This window comes from Theropithecus gelada, chromosome 1, assembly GCF_003255815.1.
Source record: "Theropithecus gelada isolate Dixy chromosome 1, Tgel_1.0, whole genome shotgun sequence".
Lineage (NCBI taxonomy): Eukaryota > Metazoa > Chordata > Mammalia > Primates > Cercopithecidae > Theropithecus > Theropithecus gelada.
The window spans coordinates 112,114,710-112,140,852 of NC_037668.1; the positions used below are offsets into that span (position 1 = coordinate 112,114,710).

General features: G+C 32.0%; 1 protein-coding gene across 13 annotated transcripts in view; it reads left to right on the plus strand.

The window, feature by feature from the left end:
• The window catches only part of PRKACB (protein kinase cAMP-activated catalytic subunit beta), a 165,556-nt gene that overhangs the window by 94,988 nt on the left and 44,425 nt on the right, over positions 1-26,143 (plus strand). For 4 of the 13 annotated variants that reach the window (XM_025376506.1, XM_025376552.1, XM_025376468.1 and 1 more), the window contains exons 2-5: positions 17,639-17,700; positions 20,591-20,719; positions 22,418-22,516; positions 23,492-23,574. In XM_025376506.1, the coding sequence (XP_025232291.1) occupies positions 17,639-17,700; positions 20,591-20,719; positions 22,418-22,516; positions 23,492-23,574 (373 nt within the window). Of the gene's footprint in view, positions 1-2,125; positions 2,513-2,729; positions 3,104-11,443; positions 11,468-13,183; positions 13,208-13,954; positions 13,964-17,638; positions 17,701-19,958; positions 20,120-20,590; positions 20,720-22,417; positions 22,517-23,491; positions 23,575-26,143 lie in introns of those variants that run through there. The other 9 variants (XM_025376492.1, XM_025376545.1, XM_025376515.1 and 6 more) reach the window with 7 other exon arrangements.

Genomic DNA, 26,143 nt, shown 5'->3' on the forward strand with positions numbered 1-26,143 from the left:
TTATTTTCTCTCAGCTTTAAGGACTTCATTAGGTATTTCTGCTTACAACAAATATCCTCAGTTTTTTGTCTGGGAATGTTTCATTTTACCTTTATTTTTGGAGATAGTTTTCCTGGATAGAGAAATGTTGGTGGACGGGTTTGCTTTCTTGTTTCTTTTAGCACTTCATTTGTCTGCCTTCTGGCCCTTCTTATTTCTAATGAGAAGTCATTAATCATATTCTTTTTCCCCTGGACATGATTTGTCATTTTTCTCTTGCTGCTTTCATGACTTTTCTCCTTATCTTTCAACAATTTGACTATGATATGTCTAAGTGTGGATCTTTTGGGTTTTATTCTAGTTGGCATTGGCTGAGCTTCTTGGATCCATAAGTTACTGTTTTCCATCAAATTGGGACATTTTCGGCCATTATTCCTTCAAATGTTTTCTCATCACCCTTTGTCTCTCTCCTTTTTTTCTAATTCCCATGAGAAGTATTTTGGTTCCTTTGACATCCCATAAATTTCTCAGGCTCTGTCCACTTTCCTCCTGTCTTTTTCTCTCTGTGTCCTTCCAACTGGATGATTTCTATTGATCTATCTTCCAGTTCACTGATTTGATCTTTTGCTCTTTTAAATCTACTGTTGTGCTTACTATACTGAGTTTTAAAATTTCAGTTAATTATACTTTTCAAATCTGCACTTTTTATTTTTAAGTAGTTTTTCTTTCTGTATTGAAAGTTTCTATATGTTGTTCATTACTGTCATGTTTTCCTTTAGGTATTTAGCATAGTTTTCTTTTAATTATTTTCATATATTTATAATAGCTATTTTAAAGTCTTTAAAGCCTTTGTCTGCTAAATTCTACACCTGGGCCCATTCAGGGACATTTTTTATTGACTGCTTTTTTTCCTCATTGTGGATCACACAAGTTTTTGTCAAAAATGTGTTTTTTAAAATAACATGTGATAGTAGCTCTGAATTTTGACTATTTTTTTCCCTGAGGGTTGGTTTTGTTTATTTTTTTATTAATAACTTCCTGTGTCTTAATCTATGGAATCTATATCCCTCATGATATGTGACTGCTGATTTCTCTGCTTAGTTTTTTTTCTTATTCTAATTTTTATTTTGTAACCTGGTTTCCTAGAGATTGTCCTGTGTCTCTGTAGCTTAATTGTTATTTGATGATTGATCAGAGGTTGCACTCAAACACTGGGCCCAGCCAGTGCTTATGGAACTGTGTGGGAATTGAGGAGCACGTGCAATATTTAGGCAGTTTGGAAGTCTGTACCAGCTTTAACTTTCCACTGGGCCCTCTTTCATCTCCTTTGTGCGCGTCATTACCTCCCAGTCAGATTGTATACAGTAAGGTGGGCAGACTGGGTAGCCTGGTGAATGTACATAGCCTCTGTCTGCCTGTCTCATCTTAATTTACCCTGTTATGTTTCTTGCTCTACCACCAATGTGCTGCTTAGCCCTACCAGGGCCATAGCCTTAGACTTGTAGAGCTGGGCACTTTCCTTATTAATTTCTTTCAGTTTGCATTCTTCGTTGACAGTATCACTAATGGGTTTTTTGGCGTCCACTCCAAATCAAATCAGCCCCTTCTCATGTCAGCCCCTTCCAGAAGTGAAGCTGCTAGTTTTCATGACCAGCCCTACCCTGGTAGAAGTACTGTCCTGACTGAGCTCTAAAGGAGTGGGAGCAGCCCCAGGCAAGAACATCTCTGACTCCCACTGTTTTTAGGCAGAGTTCAGTGGTTCCTCACAAATAAATGTTTCTCAATTTGTTGTTTATGACTGCTCAATTTCCAGAGCCATGAAATCATTGTTTTTGATAATTCTGTCCAGCTTCATAGTTGTTTCTTGGGGAGATTTCCTGACTTACTTCCACATCACCAAGTCCTGCTTCACATGGCAACTGTTAAAATGGCAAGTTCACATGCTGAAGTTCTACTTATCAAGGAACCATTCTATAGATTCTTTGTACCATTTTGGTACAAATTTTGGATCTCTGGTAATCAGAACAATCTGTTCGCCATGCTACTCAGTCAGCCCACCTTGCTATATACAATCTGTCATCTGAGTCCTATTTGATATGAGGAATTTTACATTTCTGCAATAATTGCCAGTAACTTTTTTGTGTAGTATTTTCTTTTGAATACCACATGGATGGCATCTGACACTGTTTGTAATGCTGAATTTAATGGAAGTTTACAAATAAGTTATTCTATGATTCTCCTTTAAAAATGCAGATATACATATATGTATATAGTATTATATCCTGTCTCTTCCGTAACACAGAATGTTTAAATGGTTAACATTTGTGCTGCAGTATAGCTTTCTGGCTCATGAAAAATGAAAGCTATCAGCGATCTGGGCAATAAGATTCATCGCCAATAGTCACTAGCAACAGCACACAGCATTTTAATATCAGCGAGGTCCACAGCTAGCAGTAAGAGCTGGTGTAATTGAAAGACGTTTAGGTGCAATCATTCTGCTGTTTGCTCCTTGCCAGGTTCAACATGGGATTGTGTGAGTATTTGAAGAAAACAGTAATTTTTTCATATCTTTGAAAGATGTAAAAAGCATAGATTAGTGCTTAAATTTAAGGAATATGGTAATTTAAAATCATGTGGCTCTAAAATAAAAAGGTATTTTATTTGTCTGGTTGATTAAAGCTTTAGAAAATCTACGCCTTGGATACAAGTGAACTGATAATTCTGGTCTAATGTTGCCGTGGTAACAACTCATGCTGATATAATTGAGAACATCTTATACATCCTGGTTCGAACATTTTCTCCCTGCCATTTTGAGTTGTTCTAGTGGTATATGAAGGAGGCTGGGATAACTAGCTTGAAAAAAATTCAATCTAGTTATAGACATCTTTGGCATTAATCTGATGTTTACTAGTGATATCTCATGCTAGGCAGTTATGCTTTGTTTCTAGGGGCTTCTCTTTTTAAAACAAAAGAAAGCTCTTTTCGTTTTCTGTGTGCTGCGTGCTCCAGTGTGTGTGTTTACACCATCGGTTCTTCTCCCTCTAGAGATTAGCATAACTCCCTTTGCTGTTGGATTGTTGTTTTGAGCAATATGTTTTGGAAAGGTTGCTTTTCATCATGAGTGGTAAGTATGCTCTCTGAGACTCTGCAGCTGTTTATTTTAAAAAATATATTTATAAGAGGAAAAAATATTTTTGAAGGGACAGCTATGAAGCCAGAGCTACTGTGAATTATATTTTGCGGTGATGCTTTTGTACTTAGGCATTTTAGTAAATTGCCTTCAAAAACCAGTAAGAACTGTAAACAATTAATGTCACTATTAATAATCAATACCAATAACCAGTTTCTGATTTTCTTTATGGTTCGATTTATTGTATTTGTTGGGCACTGTTATTAATTGTGTTATAAATTAGTAAATAGACTAACCATAAGAGAGGATTTTCTTTTAGTATCTGATCCTGAAGATAATTAGTTTAACTCTCCTTTGATTAGCTTTGTCATCCTAATGCTAATTTTTGTTAGATTGTTTTTATTAGATTTTAAAAATAGTAATCTTGAGAATAAGATGCTGCCAAAATTTTGTTGATGTCTTGGTTGTTTTTACCTAAAATTTATTGAGAAATAAGGATTTAATGATGAAATAATTAGAGTATTTGGTTTTGTAGGTTTTGTTAAAATGTTTAATAAACAGTTTTTTGGGGAAATAGTTTTTTAGAATAAGTACACTTGTGACAACTAGTCTCTTTTTTATTGTAATGTGATTTATTTTTTCTAAATATTTCCAAAACTGTTTTTTTGAGAAAATATACTACAGTATGTACTGCAGTTTATCACAGGGTAAAAGCTGTCACTTCAAGCCAAACCTGCAGCTAAAAATAGATATCCTGTTGTTAGAGTGAAAAATATTTGCTTAGAGCATAATTCATTAGCATCTTTTGCTTAACTGAAAAATAAGATGCTTGGAAGTTAACATTTGATTCAGATATTTTTAGGAGAATATGGTTTCTCTGATAACATAACAGTCTTATAATTTGCATTTAAAAGATTTGGAATTGGAATTTAGAAACTGAAAGGTGGATTTTTGCTGTATAATGATAGAATTCAAAATTGATGAACCTTTTCTTTCATAACTGGAGATCACCTCATTATAACCAATAATCATTCTTTATCCTGCTGCAGTACAATATAGCTTAAACATTGTTATATATTTGTTTATAGAATAATACTAGGTATTAAAGGGACATTTTAACATGCAAAATATTAAGAATTAACTGGATTGTTGTTTTCCTGTTACTGAAATAGATCTTTCTGATCTGCTTTTCTAAATTTGAACAAATATTACAAAATCAACATAGCATTCCTTAGGATTTCTATGGATATCAAACTGAATATACCTGGTTATCATACGTATTTTTATTTGAATCAGGCCAATGTATCAATGTATATTTTCTCTTTGAAAATTTGGCATATAATCTAGAATCTTTAGGTAACCACTATGGTATTCTGGTGGTTTTACAACAGGATGGATTGGATTTAGCTGAAGAAAAATGTTGTTGCTTCACTATTGCTTAATTTTTCTTTAAAAAGCTATGCATTATAGATAGTATTTGATATATTTGATTATACTGGCCTTCTCTTCTAGCCATTTTATACCACAGTAATCATAGTAATCACAGCTAGGCATTCTGACTTTGTCGCGATTGCCCAATTTCAACTGATTTTAATCATGTCATAAATGGTTAAATGCCCTAGCCATTTCAAAATGTGGAAAATAAAAAGTGAAGTGTGGTTTTATTTGTAAAAATAAGCAAGTGCTAGGCCTTTTAATCTAAGTCTATAACTACACATGTGGTATTTTTGTGTACGTGGTACTTTTCTCGTTATAAGGCTATTCCTTTTATCCTTTGCCAATTAAATGTTGGTTTTCTCTGAGAATCCATCTTTGGCCTTCTTTTGATGCTACATTCTCTCCAAAAAATCTCATCCATGCCTACGTTTCAATCATTACCTGAACATTCAGTTCAAAAGTGGATTTTCTTTTATCATCCCTAAATCTGTTCCATTTTCATTGACTCTGATATCTGTTAATGATCTCACTGCCCATGCAGGAAGTGAAAACAGAAACCTTGGTCATTTCTAGCTTGTTTCTTACCCTCAGACATGAACTCAGTCATTAAGTTCTATTGATTCTACATCAGAAATCACTCAATATTCTCCAGTCTTATTGACTCTGGGAAGGCTTCTAGATCTCTTCTCAATCCTATTACAATAACTGCATCACTGGTCTCCCAGCTTCCAGTTTTATATCTTCCAGGCCGTTTTCCACACTGAAAGTTTTAAAATGCAAATATGCCCATTTTTTAACCTAACGTGAAAACTTTCAATTATTCCCTATTGCCTTTAAAATAAAAGTTAAACTCCTTATTAGGTCATATGCAATCAATGACTTACCTTTCTGGTTTTATTTGCAAAATCTCTCTCACAAGTTTTGATCTAGCCATACTACATTACATATAATTCCTTGCTACCTTTCCATATTTATAGTCTTTATCATAAAAATTCAGAGAACCGGTTAGTATCTCCGACACTGACCCTGTAGAATTAGGTGATTTCTCTGTACTCCCAAAGCACACTTACAAACTATAACAATTATTGTATTATATTGAAATTATAAATTTGTGTGTCACTTTCTAATCTCTAAATGTTGAACTCTGGTCAACGATAGTGCCTTATTCATTGTATGTTTCTAGTAGTCACCCCAGTACCCCAAACACAGCAAGGAACCCAATAAATACTTATAGAATTAATGATAAACTAAATATAATTCATTTTTACATACTTGAACACTTTCCTTACGTTGCCAATGAAAAATATTAGTGTGGGTTTTGATTTTTTTGGTTCAAAAAATACAGTAACCATAGTATTTACTTGTTCCTTCATCAACTTTGTAGGATGAAGTCATATAAAATGCTTAAGAAACCAAGTTGTACCAGTCAGTACCTTTATCTTTCTAGTATTTAAAAAAATTGGTCATAAGTGTGAAAAGAGCCTTCACTTTCTAAATGTTTTTCTTAGACCCTTTTTGTGAAGTTTTTGCTCTTGTTAAGCAAACAAGGTCTATAAAGAAATACTAAAGGAACCTCTCTAGAAATCAGTCAAACTATTGTAAGGCCCTTTTGTTTAGAGGATGTAGCAACTTACTCAAATAAGCTTAAGCAGAAGAAGGTACTGGTATTGGGATGCAGAGTATGTCATGGAGCTCAAAGGCAAAAGTAGAGTTGAGCTGTCCCAAAGAAGAGAATTGATTTGGAAAGCTGATTAGAATCATAATAGTACCTTTCTCAGTTTTTCTCTCTGAGATCACATGATGTCTTTACTTTTTTCCTTGTATTTGCTTTATTATCCTCACTGTGTAGTGAATAGGTTTCTCTGATGCTTGTGCAAAGTGGAGCTTAGTCATCTGAAAGTTTCAAAGTTTACGTGCTTTCCTAGTTTATGTGCTTATTGATATAACTAGCATCATTATATCAAAATCCTGGGTGAGAACCCTGGCCCAGCTGTAGTTGAGGGCAAATCTCTGAAAAAGAAGGCATGAATCTGCTATGAATTACAACACCATACAGACTTGAATACCACCAACACTTCATTAATTTCCCTTTCTGGATTCTGACTGAAAATCCTATAAGAAAAAGAAAATTGGGAAAGCAGTACATCATCTCTGAAATTAAAGATGGTTATTTGCCCAAATATGTACAAGATTTTGATGATCAGACTCCAAAGTCTAATTAACAGTTTTAATTTGAGTAGCTTTTCTTCATGGAAAAGAAATAAACAATAGTTTCACCCTCACTAACTTGGAGGGATGAGGAAAATAAGTGGAAGATCCAATACTGCTCATTACTTTCATTCTAAAACAGCTATAGTGGGACAACCAAGAATGTATTAGGCCATTTCAAGTTGAAAAGTGGACTCTCTTTAAATATAGAAGGCTCTTTCCTAACGTAGAAGGCATCACTACCAGCAAGGAATCCTGTAGTCCTGGCCACATTCCCATTTATGAAGGTCACTGGATTACTTAACTGATAATGTAAATATGTGTACACTAAATGATGTGAAGAGTTTAGTCTAACAGCACCTAAATAGGAAGTGAGAAGGGCCAAAGAAAAAACACTTACCTTATTTGGGGCATTTGTAAAGTTTTGAAAAGCTTATAATTGTTTATGAATGAATAAACAAGAAAAGCAACAATGCAGAACCTATAAAAGAGGTTATACACCATAAAACGATAAAGTCACAGTCTTCAAGAGGTAGAGAATGAACTTATATTTAGAAAATATTTGTGCAGGAAAGTATAACACAAAAAGTTATAGATTCCATCTGTGTTAATTCTTAAAATTTTAAGTGAGTATGGAGTTAGTGAACTAAGACATGAAACAAAGATATAACAAGAACCTAGAATGAAAAGATTACTGGCTGAGAGGCAGGAATGGAAAAGAAGCATAATGATGTGATAGGGAGAAGTTATAAGAAAATAAACCTGGCATTTTCAGAATATAAAGCTGCATTAGAGGCAGTAAAAAGCAGAATAATCACTGCAGAAAAGTAAATTAATAATGTGAAGATCTATCCAGATAGACCCTAATAGAATGTAGAGGAAATGGACAAGATCAAAATTATAAGATGAAAAGTATGTTAAATAAAAGCAGGACAAAAAATTTAAAAAGAAAATAAAAAGACATTTTACAAATTGAATGGATAGCATTCCAACAGAACAGAACAGAAATAATTTATAGAACAGAAGCAATAATAAAAAATATGATTCAGGAAAACTTGTTAGTTGAAGAAAAACCTCAATCTGTAAATTGAAAGACCTCATTTTGCTTTGACAAGATTAACAAAGATGCCAGTACCTAAATATATCCTGGTGAGTATTTGGAATTTCCAGCATAAAAAAAATGAAGTCCATAAACATTCTGGTGTCTTTTTATCTTACAATCTGAACATGAAGCTTGTCCTATAAAGAAAGAAATCCAAAATTGGAGACTAGATAACTTAAAAATCTTTTCAGGCAGAAATTATTGAAGATCAACAGCACCTTGAAATGCTGAATAAACTGTAACAAGTGCCCTTTTAAATGAATACCTGAATTTACTCTTTAAGTGAATTCTAATTTAATTAGAATTAAAATAAATTCCCAAAGTGCAAAAATTGAAGTGGTAAATGAAAACCGGAGCTGTAAGGGGGAGCATACTTCAACTGCCCTGAGGACATTTTTAGACTTGGTGGGGCTTTCGTTTAAAATGGCCTCACAGAGATGGAAGACAGGTTGTTTAATGTATGCAGTTTAGGATTTCTTAGCACCCTTTATAAAGCTGGGATCCTGCAAGGATCATAACCTCAGTGAAAGCTTAGATTAGAAAGTAAAACCTCTCCACTGACAAAAGGAGAAAATAAGGAAGCTTGTGTTTCTTGGCTTGGGTTCCTGGGAGCAGGGGAGGGATGTGTGTGCATGTGTAGGATGCCTCTCCTGAGAATTTTTAATCAACTGCCTCCTCTCAAGCACGTTTCAGTTTTTAATCTGTATTAATTGTGTGGTCTAGGAACCACCAATAAAATACATTGCCAGAAGAGTAGCAGGCTTGTAACATATACTTTGTACCAGGCAGAAGCTAATACAAAACCCTTTACTGGGACACATCCTCAGACCAAGACCTGCAGGTTTCTCTCAGATAAAGCCCCACTGAACTTTGTGTTCACAATCCAGAAACAAAAATAGACACACACACACACACACACACACTTACACACATACTGCAAATGATATTTAGATACAACAGGATTAGAACCTGCTAATAATGTCAGTAGACATAGTAAAATTATCACATATCTCTACTATATTAAATTAGTGACATAAAAATAAATATGAGGGAAAAAATGTATATAATTCTAACAGAGCCTTAAAATATACAAAACAAAATTGATCTATGTAGGAGAAATTTTATAGATATAGATAGAGAATTCTTACCCAGTAATTCAAGAATACACAGGAATATGTAGAACACTTACAAAATTAATCATATGACTAAACGTATTCAACAAGTTTCAAATAATTGATATACAGGCTACAGTGTATCAATTCTTAATTACTTAATTACCACAAGGTAATTAAGTTCAATCAGTAATAAAAAACTTTTAAAAAATCACACAAATATATACATTTGGAGATTTAAAAATTTTAAATAACTTACCAAAGAATTAACTGGTAAATTTAAGGTGTAACTATGTATCAGAACTTGTGGGGTGCAGCCGAAGTGGATACAGAATTAAATTTTAAGTGCTTAAATTAGGAAAAAGAAAGACATTCATGATATAAGAAAACAAGTTTAAAAAGCCACATGGTTAATCAAAACAAGAAAGAAACTAATAAAGACATGAGCAAAGATCAGTGGGTAGAATAGAAAATAAAGATACATGAGAATCAAAGATTAGTTTATGGAAAAATATTTTAAAGGACTAATTAGAACTATACCTATTTTAAAAATTGAATCACAGAAACTTTATTCAGAACTTAACAAAATTAGGACTGGAGAGTTTTACATACAAGTTTTAGGAAACATTCAAAGAACAAAAATTTCAATCTTGTATGAAATTTTCCAGTGCATTGAAAAAGAGAAAACACTCTTAAATTCGTTTATGAATTCTAGGATAGTTTTACAAGTCAAGTATAGGAAAAGAAAATTAGTTAGATACATTTTCTCTGAAGTTGGGAATAGGAAAAGGATGCCCACTGCCATTTTTTTCTGTACATCATTGCACTGTTAGTCATAACCCGAGCAGTAAAACAAGAAAAACATGGACGGAGCCAAATTGTCATTATTCACAAATGATTTGTGATTGGTTACATAGAAGACTCCAGTGAATCTACCAATGTGATTTCAGAATTGATAGGAGTCTGGCAAGATTGCCAGACATAAAAAACAAAATCAATATATAAACATCAGCTATGTTCTATACATCAGCAACAAACAAAAAAGGTAATTTTTTAAAATCTACCTTTTACAATAGCAACCAGAGTGCTAAATAACCTAGGTATAAATCTAATAAAAGTGTAATAAGACCTTTAAGGGAAAAAGTATATAATTCTACCAAGGGATATTTACCTAATCTTTAACAATAAGATATGATTTTTTATACTCATTAGATTAGCAAAAAATGGAAAGTCCAACATTAACAAATTTTGTTGTGGATATAGGGCATCAAGGATATGGTGGAACAATAAATTGATGCTACCATTTATTGAGCCATTTGTTACTGCCAAAGTTGATACTGTGCATTCCTTATCATCTAGGAATCCATTCTTAACTCTATATTGTCGGGTAACAAGACAAAATATTTGAATTCAGGCCTTTCTGGAAAATCCTTGACATATGATTGTAGTAGATATAATACTCCTACAGGAAAAAGCTTTATTGAACAATTAAGGAAGTAAAATATACTTCAAGGAGCATTTCAGAGGTTGCCTGGGTCATTAGTTTTATGACTATAAATTTACTTTGAGTTTTCATTACAAAATTATATAGGAAACATCACTAGTCAAACATGGTATGGATGGCCTACAAAATCCACAACATCCCCAGATGGAGAGCTGTTGGGAGAGAAAGCATGTACATATGATTAGTTGTGAATGAATACATTGTGTGAATTCATAGTGTATCCATCTATCCATGTAGATGTGAGTCAAATAAGTTAATGTATTTCTATTAGAATGATTATTTAAATATATGTCTCATTAAAAGTTAATATTTTTCCATATAAAACTATAATAAAAATTTTTATTTTTCACAGTTTAGTGAGTCAATTATGCTGTTCCCTTGTACTAAGACTTGATGAAAAATTAACAAGTAATAAAACACAGAGAGGAAAGAAGAGTAAAATAAATATTGTAATAGGAAGTGTAACTTTCATTGCCTATTAAACTTGCAAATAATCATATATATGTGACTTTAGTCTTTATAGAAAGGCTAATTAATCATCTTAGAAATCAAAAGTAGGCATAGTCCAATCCAATAAACTGTACAATTACAACTGAAGTATTAAAGTTGTTTTTTATACCCACTATCATTTTTAAGGTTACAGTGAATTTAGTTTGAATCAGTATGTTTAATATGATGAGGCAAGTAAAGTGCCCCTTCAGCAAAGTGAACACAATTATTCTTCAGTTTCAAAGGATAGAAGATGATAATGTATTAGCACATCTCCAGAGAAAAGTTTTGGTTGGTTTTAAAAAAAGGATATCCAAAGAATTTCTTGTAATCCTTATATAAAACATTTGGTATGTATATTCAATTGTTATATCATTCTATTTCTATGTGCAGTACAGTAGCAAACATGTATAGATGGGTAATTTCTTGTAGGTATGTTATTTTATATGTTATTTAATCTCTGTTTATTCTTTTTGATCAAGCACGCAAATCATCAGATGCATCTGGTAGGAAAACCTTTTTTTACAGAATAATTCTGTTACTTTGATTATTATAAGCTAAATTTTTATGAGATATTTTGTGGCAATTAGAATATTTTGTGTGAGTTTTTATAGTTCTGTTTACTGAAAATATTTTTAGTGTGTATGTATGTGGGGAGGGGGAGAGTATTTTTAGAAATACCAAATAGAGCTCTAAAGAGGTAGATGTTTGAATAGGGGTGGAAGAAGACAGACTAATGCATTCCCCTAGATTTACACTTTCCAGAGATTTTGGCAAGATTTTGGAAGAAATTGTTCTCTTCTGTTATTTAATGATAGAACTTGGTATTTGCATAGGTAACTTACTTTAGTTTCCATCCTGTTTTGTTCTTTCTGGCATACACTAAATAATTATTAAATAGAATAATGCTTTTATTACGGTAAAGGAGAGAGATGAAAATAATGACAAAGACAGTAGAAGGAACATGAATTATTATCTTCTCAGTAACACATTTTTAAACTGTTATTACAAAAATGACACTATTAAAAACACATTATTGTTTGTGGTTCCTAATATTTTATCTTTCTCTAATAGAAAATTTTCAATAGCCCTGTTCCTTATTCCCTACATAAATAGCCATCAAGGTCTAACATACTGAGACCTCTAATTCTCATCATCCCTCATTATTTTATCTGATTCCCCTCTTCCTTAGCAAAAGATCTTGCCTTCTATTTCCAGGGAGAAATAGAATCTAGCAACTGTGAACTAACTCGGTTTACTCCTGTTTTTACCCATGCATTGAAAAGCACATCACTATGCCAAAAAATATCTCCCTGATTCGGCACCTGCTTGCCTGTGCACTTCATCTCCCACTGATGTTTTACACGTACCCAATGCTACAGTTATTACAAGTCAGTTGCTGTTTCCTGGATAAACCATGCTCTTCTTCCATGCCATTTATATAAGATCACCTCAGCCTAGGAGGTCTTTTTCCCCAACTTTATCTGCCAGAGGAGTTCTTTATCTTTCAAGATTCAGCACAAATGCTGTGTCATCTATTATGCCTTACCTTACTGTCCAAGAATTTCCCCCTCCCAGCTCTCACAGCACCTTATAATTGCCTTTGTTGTAGTCTTTGTCCCATTCCATTATGATGATTCATGTAAGCTTCTCATTTCCTTAACAGTGGAAATATGTTTATTCTTTGTAGTATTCAGAGTCTAGCTCAGAATCTGACACCACTAAATGGTGCTCAATAAATATTTTGAAAGGATTGTTAAACCAGCACTGAGGAAGTGGAATGACTGAAAAATACTAAAGTCTTTCAAAAGGAAGAAACCAGGTGTTATAATGCATAATGTCTTTCCTACAGTATATTTTGACTGAATAACAGAACTCCAGAGATGGTATTGCAATAGTTACAGGATATGTATGTCAATACTTGCTTTTTAATATTGTTGTTATGAGGACTATTGTTGTGAGAACTTAAAGTTTTTGTTAGTTGTTTTAAGGAAAATAAGAAGGTTATTGATTTTGGCACTAAACAGTAGTTACTGATTTTTATTTCTTTACTCTTTAATTTTAAGATAACTTATTTGAATACAGATAATCAAATAATTGTATTTCTACATTAACATTTTATTTCTGTATATGGTATTCTGAAAAAAAGCGTATTGGTGACTTCATGCTAATATGTTATTCATATAATTTAATCATTGTCTAATTTATTTTTTGGACACAAGCTTGCTCCTCTTCAGAAATATCTGGTAGGCAATTACTTTTTAATAAAACAAATATTACCTTTAAAATTTTTTATTTATTGTTTGCAAGTTTTTATTTTCCTTATAAAGTATACATTTTAAGTATATCAAGTTAATAAAATATTTTCATTGATGAAGGAAATAGTTTGTTTAGTTTTGTTGGGTTTTATCTATATACATGATTTATATTGCAATTTCTTGTGTGATTATTTTAGAAAGAATAATTATAGCACCATGAAACAGTAAAAGATGTACAAGGTAGTAGAAGAAAGATTAATAAAGAGTAATAAAGTAAAAGAAAGATAAATAATAGAAGAAAGATTTATAAACTCTTAATACAAAATATGAATGATACTCAAGAATTGGATAATGGTATACTATGACTAATAACATACTCTTTTTATGATATGCAGTAACCTAGTTTATCTTACACAGCAGCCAAAAAAACTAATAAATACATTTGTTAAATGTTAATAGTGAAACATTCTTATAGTAGAATTATCTGAATTATATGGGATGAAGTTATGCTGTGCGTGAATTTTCAGTCAGTTTTCCTAATGTTTAAAATAAACTTTAAAATCTGATTTTTAAACTATATTCTATGTCTAAATACATTCACAAATTTGAGGGGGGATAAGAACTAAGTTGTGTTTTTATGAACTTGTGAAAATGCATAAATATTGTCTCTCTTTTTTTTTCATCTCTTGAATGTGGGTGAATGTTCCTGCAAACAAATCTTGGGTGAACATATAGATTCCTTTGGTATGCTCATTTCCTTTAGAATGCAATGTGATAGACTCTTTAAATCATACAAACAGAAAAGATATATAATTGAAAATGTATACTTTTGGGAATAAATTTTTTGTGTGTCCTCTTTTTTGTAACATCTAGTTTGTTCAATTATTTACCAATAGAGAATAAAATGTATTTCAGAAAAATCATTCTTCAAAGTATTTTTTTCTTAAGAAGAGTTACTAATCACTGTTAGATGCTTTGGAGATAGGTACCTATGATCACACAGTTAGAAGTATTAGAGTGAATATTCTAACTCAGATGTGCCAAGCTCCAAAACCATCATAATAGTTTAAATGGTTAAATGTAGATATGGCTTATGTATTAGAACACAATAAGTAAACTAAAAAATTGAGAACTTCAAACTATATACTTGATAGGAAATTCTGGGTTGAATGTAGAGCAGTATTTGAATCTGGCTGTCTCTCTCACATCTTATTTTATTAATTAGCTGCCAACACTTTATTTCAGTGGATAGAAATTATTTAAATTACCAGAGAAAAGAAAAGCATTTAGAAGCTACATCCACCAATATCTAAACGTAATAAAATTCAAAGCAAATACACGTGGTTTTAGATTGCTTATTGTTTTAGGGTTACACATAATCCAATATATTGTGAAATATTTTATTTTTGGTAGATTTGTTATTAAAAGATGTGTATTTTGATTAACTTATATTTTTACAAAGATTAACTATGTTCATCTTTGCACCTACATAGTACACATAAAAACTAGAGATTTCATATGTGTAAATATTGTTATATGAGAAAAAATGTTTCAGGAACAGGTTTTCCTCATGGAACTATTTAAGAACATCATACTTAGTGCCCATCCTTTAATGTACTCAAAAAGACAATCCCTTTATATGTTGAAGTAATTCACAAAATGTAATATATTTAATTAATGCTCATTTCTGATAATTTTCACATAAGACCTTTATAAAAACGTTTACTTACTCTCTACAGTATTATTTGACAGTAAACTCAGGAACATTGATGAATACAGAGAATATTTTAAAGAATTTATTGCATATTCTATTAGTGAATAAAACTAAATAATACCTGAAATTTTTCTTTTAGCTTATCACCAGGCAGGGAAAAGAAATTTTTTTCAACTTACCATCTTTGACAAATACTGTCAGTCCTTCCTTTGATCAGTTACTTTTTTCTTAACTCCAGATCCACTTAGCATAAAGTGACAGGAGAAACTGAAACAGGATGTTAAGTTTGTTTTTTTTTTTTTTTTTTTACCTTCCCTGACTCTTTTCTTTGTCTCTAAATTATTTATACTTATGTAGGCATCTGGAGAGTTTATATTGCAACTTGATGTGCAAGTTCTTTTTTTTTTTTTTTTTTTTTGAGACGGAGTCTCGGCTTGTCGCCCAGGCTGGAGTGCAGTGGCCGGATCTCAGCTCACTGCAAGCTCCGCCTCTGGGTTCCCGCCATTCTCCTGCCTCAGCCTCCCGAGTAGCTGGGACCACAGGCGCCGCCACCACGCCCGGCTCATTTTTTGTGTTTTTAGTAGAGACGGGGTTTCACCGTGTTAGCCAGGATGGTCTCGATCTCCTGACCTCGTGATCCGCCCATCTCGGCCTCCCAAAGTGCTGGGATTACAGGCTTGAGCCACCGCGCCCAGCCGATGTGCAAGTTCTATAAATAAAAGATAACTAAAAATATTTTTCAGAAGAAACAAGAGGTATATTTTGGGAATCACAAATTGTTTTTTCTTAAATGCCACAGTGCATGTTGCAATAAATTATGTTTTTAATTTAATTTATAGCCATCATGTCCAAGTGAATGCCATGTGCAGATATGTCTGCTCCATGTGAAAAAAAGAAAATCTTACCTGTAAAACTACTCTTTTTCTTTTGTAACTAGCACTTTAATTTTTAGAAGCAAGGATGACTTGAACCATCCTAAATTCCAAGAAAAAATAACAATTTGGCCGGGCACAGTGACACACCTGTAATCCTAGCACTTTGGGAGGCTGAGCCAGAAAGTTCACTTGAGCTCAAAAGTTCAGTACAAGCCTGAACAGCACAGTGAGACCCTCGTCTCTACAAAAAATAAGAAAATTAGCCAGGCATGGTGATGCACATCTGTAGTCCCAGCTACTCAGGAGGCTGAGGCAGAAGGATTGCTTGAGCCTAGTAGTCTAGGCTATAGTGGACTGTGATCATGCCACTGTACTCCAGCCTGAGTGACAGAGCAAGATCCAGTCTTAAAAAAAAGTAATAAAAAGAAAAGAGAAAAATTTGCCACCCTTAATCCACCCCTCAGGAAGAATTACATTATATTTGGATGATTAGGTGAAATTCTTTGATTCATTGTTTAAGTGCATGAGATTTTCCTACAATGGGAAAGTTCTAGTTTAAAAATTATTTTTCTCAGTTTTTCTAAAATAGGCATTCTGAGAGTATTTTACAGTAAAATACAAAGGATACTTTATAGAAAGTACTAAAATAATGTCTTCAGAGATTCATACTCTAATGTTACTTAAAAACTAATGTCTGCTCTTGGAGCCTGTCATCATCATTTTGAAATCTCAAAACATTTAAAATGCCAGAAGCCTTTTTGGTTAGTAACGGTGTTTTCCCAAAGGTATGACATTGGTATGACATTTATAAAGGAGGAAAAATAAAGTATGTTTTAAAATAGGTACCTGTCTCACTTCAATACTACTGTATCATTGGGAATCTTAAAGAATCTGTGAGCCCTTCACTAGTATAGTCAGGTTTTATTCTTATACCTAAAGATATGAACAACAATACATTTTGTTAATGCTATTTTATCTCTTTGGAATATTTTTCCTATTTGTTTTTAAACATCTGAAGTTTTCTAAGATAGCTTTTGAAAATGGGGAAACTTTTAACTGGTTCATCATTTAATTTACAAATTTAAAACTTCAAACCATAGCTCTGTAAAATAATGTGGCTATTTTATATGTACATTATTAATCAATATATAAACATTTGGTTTTGAATTGCTTTACTTTAGTTTACATTTTAAATTGAGTATTCAGACATTTAGTTTATGCTGCAAATTTAGAATAAGATTGTTAAACTGGATTTTTTGTTGTTGATGTTTTGTTCTGTTTTTAAGTCTTTGTTGGTGTCCTTTATGTGCTAGTCTGTGCTTTTATTTTTTCCCTTTGCCGTTAGTAAAGAGAATACAAATCTAATACATAACATAAATCCTTACACCTGAAAACAACTCTTTATCAAAATCAACTATTTTTGAAATTCCACAAATCAGTAGGTTAATGTTCTCCAGATGTTTTAAATTCTTGTATCTAAAGGCTCTATTAATATCACTGATGGCGTTTTTATGTCACTATTTTGTCCTAAATTAATTTCTGACTTTCTTACATTACTTTCTGCTATGTTTTCAGGAACAGAATTTTTGTTATGACATTTGAAATTATCAAAGTGGTTTCCTTATAGAACAATATTAGAGAATCTTAGAGATTTGAGAAGGTTCTTAGAGATACTAAATAGTCTTTAATGTATCATCGTGATAAATATACATTTTATCACAATAGATGACATGTCTTTTTTAAGCAAGAAAATATATGCAATATAAATATTCTTATATATATTGTAAATATTCTTACAAGATAAATTTGTTTTTATATGTATATTTTCAGTGAAAGAGTTTCTAGCCAAAGCCAAAGAAGACTTTTTGAAAAAATGGGAGAATCCAACTCAGGTAAGGAATATTTAGATTTTTCTACAATTAAAAACCTTGTGTTAATAAAATCATGATTCTTGCCTAAGAAATGTATTACTTCAGAAATTTTAATTTTCATGTGGTATTAGTAAACAGAAGCTTAAAATGGGAATTTTGCCATAGTTATACTTTGATGTATTAATTAATAATCTTAATGTATACCTAAATTACAGAAGGAACTAATTTCCAGTATAATACCTAATTATAAATTTGATACTGATTCCAAGTTGCTATAAAATCTTAATATTTTCAAATATATTAATTTTGAATCATGCCTTTGATAGCATACTTACAATTTTTATTAATTACAAAAATAAGAGTCCTTATGTACAGTTTAAAATTCTCAATCATAGAGAGTTTGGCTATCAACAACATCCCTGGTAGATGGGCATCTTTTTTATCATCATTTTGATGGGGTATGTTCTATATTGTTTAAGTATTTTAGATCTTAACTAGAATCTAAAAACTATGTAAAAAGCCATCTATACTTTATAAAAATAATATTTTTGGAGTTATAAATAATGAATGAATTTTAATAGTAAATTAAATTTTGTTATACTTCAAGTTCTGGGATGCATATGCAGAACATGCAGGTTTGTTACATAGGTATAAACGTGCCATGGTGGTTGCTGCATCCTTCAACCCATCATCTACATTAGGTATTTCTCCTAGTGCTATCCCTCCCCTAACCCCCCACCCTGCAACAGGCCCCAGTGTGTGATGTTCCCCTCCATATCCATGTGTTCTCATTGTTCAACTCCCACTTATGAGTAAGAACATAAAGGTCAAAAAAAAAAAGGAAGTCATTATTTGAAAAAGATATTTGCACACGCATGCTTATAGTAGCACAATTCACAATTGCAAAATTGTGGAACCAACCCAAATGCCCATCAATCAACGAATGGATAAAGAAACTATGATAGAATACTATGCAGCCATAAAAAAGAATGAATTAACACATTTGCAGTGACCTAAATGAGATTGGAGACTATTATTCTAAGTGAAGTAACTCAGGAATGGAAAACCAAACATCATATGTTCTCACCGTTACGTGGGAGCTAAGCCATGAGGACACAAAGGCATAAGAATGATATAATGGACTTTTGGCACTTGGTTCGGGGAGAATGGGAGGGAGGTAAGGGATAAAACACTACAAATATGGTGCAATGTATAATGCTCAAGTGATGGATGCACCAAAATTTCACAAATCATCATTAAAGAACTTGCTCATGTAACCAAATACCACCTGTACCCCAATAACTTATGGAAAAACAAAAAATATTATAACCAAAAAAATTAAATTTTGAAGGTCTTTTCTTTCTAGCTCAAAAGTTTTTATTTCAAGTATTTTCTCATTGAAGAATTCTAAGTAAATGTTTCTTAAAGATGCATTACTACCAAGATTTAGAGTATGACCTATAAGTTAAAACATAGCCACAAAGATTAAACATACAAAATATTAGACATTGTGTAACATGAAACAATAAGAGAGGTAAGGAAGATAACGTATTTTTATAATACAAATAAAAGCAATGAAAAAAGCATAAAGAGCAGAAACACATATTCTGTTGTCTGTTAATAAAATTTGTTTTCATTATTTGGTTGGGACTATGGTGAACATTTTAATCCACCTATGTTGATAAAACCTAAACTTAAATATTAATTCAGTCAGAATTAGAAGGGCTTTTTGTGTTGATAAAAAATCTTATAACTACTTTAAATTATTTTAAATTTTAAGCTGCAAAATCAAAATATGAAAACAAGTTATAAGTGAAACAGAATTGCCTGCTCTCTGTAATGATCCAACAGGAAGCTAAAATGGGTCTCAAAAGGCAAGGTTTGATTTGAAATACAGATAAAATCCAACTACAGTGAACTGTAATACCTATACAGATTCCTCACTGGATAAAGAATCATATTGCATCACATTTTTCTCAAGCTAAACGCTATATACTGGGCCTTCAGAATATTTTTCTGATATTTTCATGGAGTTCTTTGCAATGAAACCTATTAAACAAAAGGGTTAGCAATTATTACTTGTTGCTGTTTAACACATAATTTGTTCCTAATAATTTTCATTTTGTTGTGGCAGGAACAAATTTAATAGATTGATGCCTCCAATTATTTGCTTCTGTGCTGTAGTCAAAGCCAAACAAAGATGTTTCCTTATAACAAAACATCTATTCAAGAAAAAAAGAGTCTGATTATTGTTCGGGGATGCTGGCTTTTGGTTCTTTGTAGAATGAGGAATTCTTCTTTCCTTATTGTTATTGTTTTAGATAATGCTGTGGTTTTATAACATAAAGAGAGAAAGCCACTAGGCTCTCTCATGCTGCTATTATCTTGTTCTATAAGCTTATATAAAGACAGAAATGAAGCAAGACTGATTTCTTCACAGGTAACTTTAGTGAAAGAGCTCTAATCCCTCAGTTTATCTATTCATTACAGTTATTTGCAAGTGCATTAAGTCTGTATGGCTTCTATAACTCTTTGTCAGTATGTCTCTGGTCAGTTTGTAATTATTAAAATATGAAACTCATTTATCGGAAGTTCAGTACTAAGATTAAAGTCCAATACTAGAAATGCATATTGTAATATAATCTTTAATATTTCAGCTGAGGCTCTTATTTCCTCCTATTACTATTATGCTCTGTTTTCCAATACATTCTGTCCTCAGATATTAAATCCCTTCTTATTCAAAGGGAAAAATAGAATCGATAAACTGGAATCTCAATAGCCTTTTTGTATTGCTTTTAAATGGATAGTTATCAATGGGATTATCCATTATGATTATGTATTATTAAAGCATTTATACTTCCCATAGTGTTTTTATGAGAATTTTAAGTTTTATTTATGTATTTACATATAGAATAATGCCGGACTTGAAGATTTTGAAAGGAAAAAAACCCTTGGAACAGGTTCATTTGGAAGAGTCATGTTGGTAAAACACAAAGCCACTGAACAGTATTATGCCATGAAGATCTTAGATAAGCAGAAGGTGAGTGTATTTGTTGTTCTTTACTTTCAGGGTAAACTTTAGTTTTATCAGCCAGACTATTAAACAGATTCAGTATAATGACTTACCATTGACACCTTCAAATAATTATATTATTAAATTTAATTTTTATTCCTATTTTTTGTAACTATATGATGCATAGTTAATATACATTCAGCCTTTCCATATCCATGGGTTCCACATCCATGGATTTAACCAATCACAGACTGAAGATATTTGGGAAAAAAATTACATCTATACCTAACATGTACAGACTTTTGTTTCTTGTTATTTTTCCCTAAACAATACAGTGTAACAACCCTTTACATAGAATTTAAAATATATCAGGTATTATAAGTAATCTAGAGATGATTTAAAGTATCTGGAGAGTGTGTATAGGTTTTATACAAAGCCTCTGTCATTTTATATAAGGGATTTGAGCACCTGGGCATTTTGGTTTCTGCTGTAGGTCCTGGAACCAACCCCCAGGGATACTGATGGACAACTGTAATTTATTGTGACAATTATGGACTAATTTGTTTTCTAACTATTACAGAAGTTAAAATGTGTACAGTAGTGACCCAACCACTTCATGTTACAGATTTTGAAAACCTGAGGCCCAAAGATTTGAAAGCATCTCCAGAGTCAGAAAGTTAGTTAAATAGAAGGCCTAGATTAAAACACAGATTGACTCCCACTCTATTTTTTTGCTCAATATTATCAGTATACTCCTAATTTTATATATTAATACCTGGCTTCTATCTTTAATTACTTTTCTTATTTATGTTTAACTTCTTGACATCTGTGACTGTCCTCACATTGACCATTAGACTCTGGCAAGAAAGTATGCCACCTTCTAATGATTTACACATATAAAAGAAAATTATTTATATGTCTTGCTAAGGTCACCACTTTTAAAATTCAAAATAAAATCACATATGGAATAGAATTACAATCTTCGTGAAGTTAAGATAAATTACTTTCCCCTTCTATTGAATAGAAAATCTAGAGGAAGCCTAAGTCTGAATGACCTAGGATACAAAGATAGTTTTTGTTAAAAAGGTAGTTTTTTCCCCCAATATTTTGTGCATCCTCTTCTATAGCGATATAAAATAAATTTTTAGAATTTATACCTATATTTATTTAGATATTATAAAATGAAAATTGTTCATTTTTACTCACTATTTTTCAATTATGGGCTTTCTCTTCATTCTTAATTTTCTTATTCATCTTCTGAAGTATTTAAAGTCAGTATCTAGTTATTGCAGAGATTTGAGCCAGCTTTTACAGAGGACTTTGAGTGATTAGGACGTTAGTATTTTCACATTAATTTTTAAATTACTTTAAGTAATTATATAGATATATGTTTATTTAAGTATAATTGACATAACTAATTTTTAAAGTAATTTCTTATGGGTTTGTTTCTTATTCCTACTTAGCTCCCACTTCTTAATTGAAACTGTAGTTGATCTTCCTAAGACCAAGTTTTAAATCCTCTATTAGGTTTTTGTTTGAATCCTGTTATTAAAAGTAATGGCAAAAACCACAATTACTTAAGCACCAACCTAATAGTTGGTAATTGTTATTCTCTTCCTTATCCAATTCTAACAATTTTCCTTATCCAAGTTTATTACATTTTTTAAATGATAACTTTTTAATTTTGCTTAAATACATTAAGAAATATTTATCTCTCAATTACAGGTTGTTAAACTGAAGCAAATAGAGCATACTTTGAATGAGAAAAGAATATTACAGGCAGTGAATTTTCCTTTCCTTGTTCGACTGGAGTATGCTTTTAAGGTAAATTTTAGTAATATCTAAATAAGATACTTTCAACCTAATATGCTTTTTTTAAGATGAAACTATAAATAGGATTCTAAACCAGATGATAAACCTAAAAAATATAAATAAAACAAATACCTCTCGAGTTTGTGTAATTAAATCCTGTTGTGCTTATAACTTAGGTAACATTTGAAAAGGTTTTGATTCTCCCTGGAGAAATTGTTCAAAGGTGATACATGCAATTCTTCTTGAGATGGTATTACAAAAAGAATTACTCCAATTTATCAAAAACCATAGGGATATCTTATTAAACAATTCTTATGCAAATTCATATACCCAACACATTTTCTACTTTTATTAAGCCCTTTTTGCTACTATCTCATCTTCTTTTACTTAGTAATTTGAGTTCTAGTCTTTTCACTTATACAAAGCTGAATAATTTTTGTTCCATTATTTAAGTGTCTGAAAAATTGTGTAAGAGTTATTATTTAAATTGGCCACTTTTCAGTTCTTCGGAATGATACTGGCATCTTTCTGCAATATTTAATCATATGAAACATTTTAATCTTTTTTCTCCTTTATTCTTTAAATTAAATTAAGACCTATGTATTTAAAATATTAAAACCATTAATCTTTTATACATAAAGTGTAAATATTCTTACTTTTTCAAATTGTTTTTTAACTTTGTTATTCTTTTGCATATATTATAGCATTATTTCTTTGCCTGAGTGTTTAATTGTTCAAGAACTAGATGTTCTCTGCAAGAAAAGGAAGAGCAAAAGTCCCAGACTAATTTGTGGCAAAAATAACTAGGAGGGGAAAAATATAAGTGTCTTTGTATAGAAAAACTAGAGCATGTTCCATTTATTCTTTATTTCTCAAAGTTATTAATCTGTCAGAAAGATGTTAAATTTTTCTAATTCAACATGGTATAATATTGAAATAATTTTTACCTAAGTTGAATAATTGTATTTCCTTTTTATTTGTTCATAGGATAATTCTAATTTATACATGGTTATGGAATATGTCCCTGGGGGTGAAATGTTTTCACATCTAAGAAGAATTGGAAGGTTCAGGTAACTAATGCTTTTGTCTTCTTCAAATCTTTATAGGCTTGTGTTGTTTAACCAGATTTTTAAGTTGATGCCAATATCAAAAACTTATTTTGTTTGATTAATATTTTGGCCATTTGAAGCATTAGGTGGAAACAAAGAGGCTACATCATACACAAGTTTTAAAATTCAAATAAAAGGACTTCGAAGCCAATTTAAATGTTATACTATTGGTAGATATTGTGAGGGTCCACTACTTGAATAGTTTTCAGAAAATGCAAAAATTAATTGAATTTTAAAATATCAACATTTATTAAACAAATATTAATAATACAACTCCAGGACAGAGGATTGTTTTAAGGATCCTTAAATATATATATATAGAAATATATAGAGAAATAATAATAATGGTATTATGGTAATAAGATTATAAAAGTTTGTTTTTCACAAATTTAATTCTCCTTAAAGTTCTTGCAAAGTTTAGTTTTTAAAATACATACATAATTTAACAGGAGTTTGTACCTCATGAGGTTATGACTAATAAGATCTCACAGTTATTAAAATAGGTTATAGAATCTGATAGTTTTGCCTGTACGTAATAGTTTGTAAGCTTCTACTATTCATTAATAATCACTAATAGAATAAAGCTAAAATAAAAAACAGATACAACTTCATTCAGTATAGTATGTTGAAGTAAAAAATGTAGAGACAAATCTCTAAATTCAACATTTTATTGAGGAAGCAAGAATTGCAGTTTGAGGCATATACACAGACTAGGTGGTCTTCAATGTGTCTACAAAACAAAGAAAAGGTTGGAGGTTTTATAAAAATAAATTTTATATTTATTTGTTTGGAAACAAAGTTTACTAGCACTAGTTAAGTTTTGGGGAGCTGGCAAGCTCTGATTGGTGAGTGACAGTGGGGGGTCAAACTCGGCTAAGAATTGCAGTAGATTGTCTCAGTAGCTGTTAGAGAAAACTGGTTTCAGGTTACAATGGGCAGTTTCAGCAGCTAGGCTTGTGGAAAATTTAATTCTTTTGTTTTTTTTTTTTTTCTGAGACAGTCTCCCTCTGTTGCCCAGGCTGGAGTACAGTGGTGCCATTTTGACTTACTGCAACCTTTGCCTCCTGGGTTCCAGTGATTCTCTTGCCACAGTCACCCGAGTAGCTGGAACTAGAGGTGCCCGCCACCACATCCGGCTAATTTTCATATTTTTGGTAGAGACAGGGTTTCACCATGTTGGCCAGGCTGGTCTTGAACTCCTGATCTCAAGTGATCCACCCTCCTTGGCCTCCCAAAGTGCTGGGATTACAGGTGTGAGCTACCACACCTGGCCTTAATTCTTGGAGCAGGTGCTGTGTGCCCTGAGTGCTTTATTCCCTTGGCCCCTCAACTCTGATTTATTTGGGTATGATGAGAATGACTAATTTGTGTAATCAGCTTTCACATTTTTCCCTTTTGATCAAGATCTTTCTCTGAAAGCATTGCTTATCAACCATCTTGAAGTTAGGCTTAATTATTCCTTGGTTCTGGGATGGACTTGGTCTAGTTGTCTCTGTCACACATATGAGAGAAGGTATTGTGGGGTTCTATGCAGGGACCTGGGCCACATTCAAGTAACCAAGAGGCCAGAAGGAAAATGTTTCTCAAAGTAGATTTTTGTCTGGAGTCCAGCATCGAATTCCTTCTTATCACTTCCATAGGTTTTAGCAATCATCTTTAAGTGTTGGGTTAATGTTATTCTGTTGGGATGGCTGCCTTTACAAAGATTAGATAGGCATTAAGAACAAAGCTTACAAATGATAGTACAAAAAAATTAACAGCATAGTAAAATTTATTTGTGCAGTGCTTTGGAACTAAAGCCTGGGCCTAAGGGCAAAACACTAAACAAATCAAAGGACCAGGGGAAACTGGTAAGACCTACTATAGCCATTGACTAACATTTTATGACTGGGTTGAACTAAAGCAGAGAATGCCAGACTTTGCAAGAGGAACCACCAGCAAAATTAAACAAAAAATTGTGTTAAGGATATTGTCAATGTTGTGGACTAGATGAACTGAAAGAATTTCTTAAGTCAGGTTTTGTCAATGGCTATAGCAGGTCTCACCAGTACCTATAACAGTTACTGATTGTGAATTTTAAATTACAATATTATTTGGTTAAGTGAAAAAGACAGGCATTAAGAGGGGTAAGAGTTTCACTACAATATGGAGTCCTGTTCCAATGTCTTGAGAAAAGCTGTTCACACCATGGAAAACATCAATTTTTTTGGTCTTGTTTACAGTTTAAACGTCTCTGGCTATGACTTTGGGCAGTTTGATGAACTTACTTTGTGGCCCATACATCAGGCATGAGACTTGTTTCTTAAAATTTACATAGTTTCAGCTTACAGGGCTTCAGGAACAGAGCGGTTCTCATTTTAACAATTTTATGGAAGAAAGTTCGATTGGAGTAACCTAGAAGAATTGAGGACCTTGTCTAGTCCATAAGTAGATAACAAGACTCAAAAGTAATGTACAGACTTAAAGTCTAATAACAGGCATATTAAGTTATTCTTTAGAAACAACTTTTTTCTCTACATTGATTACATAG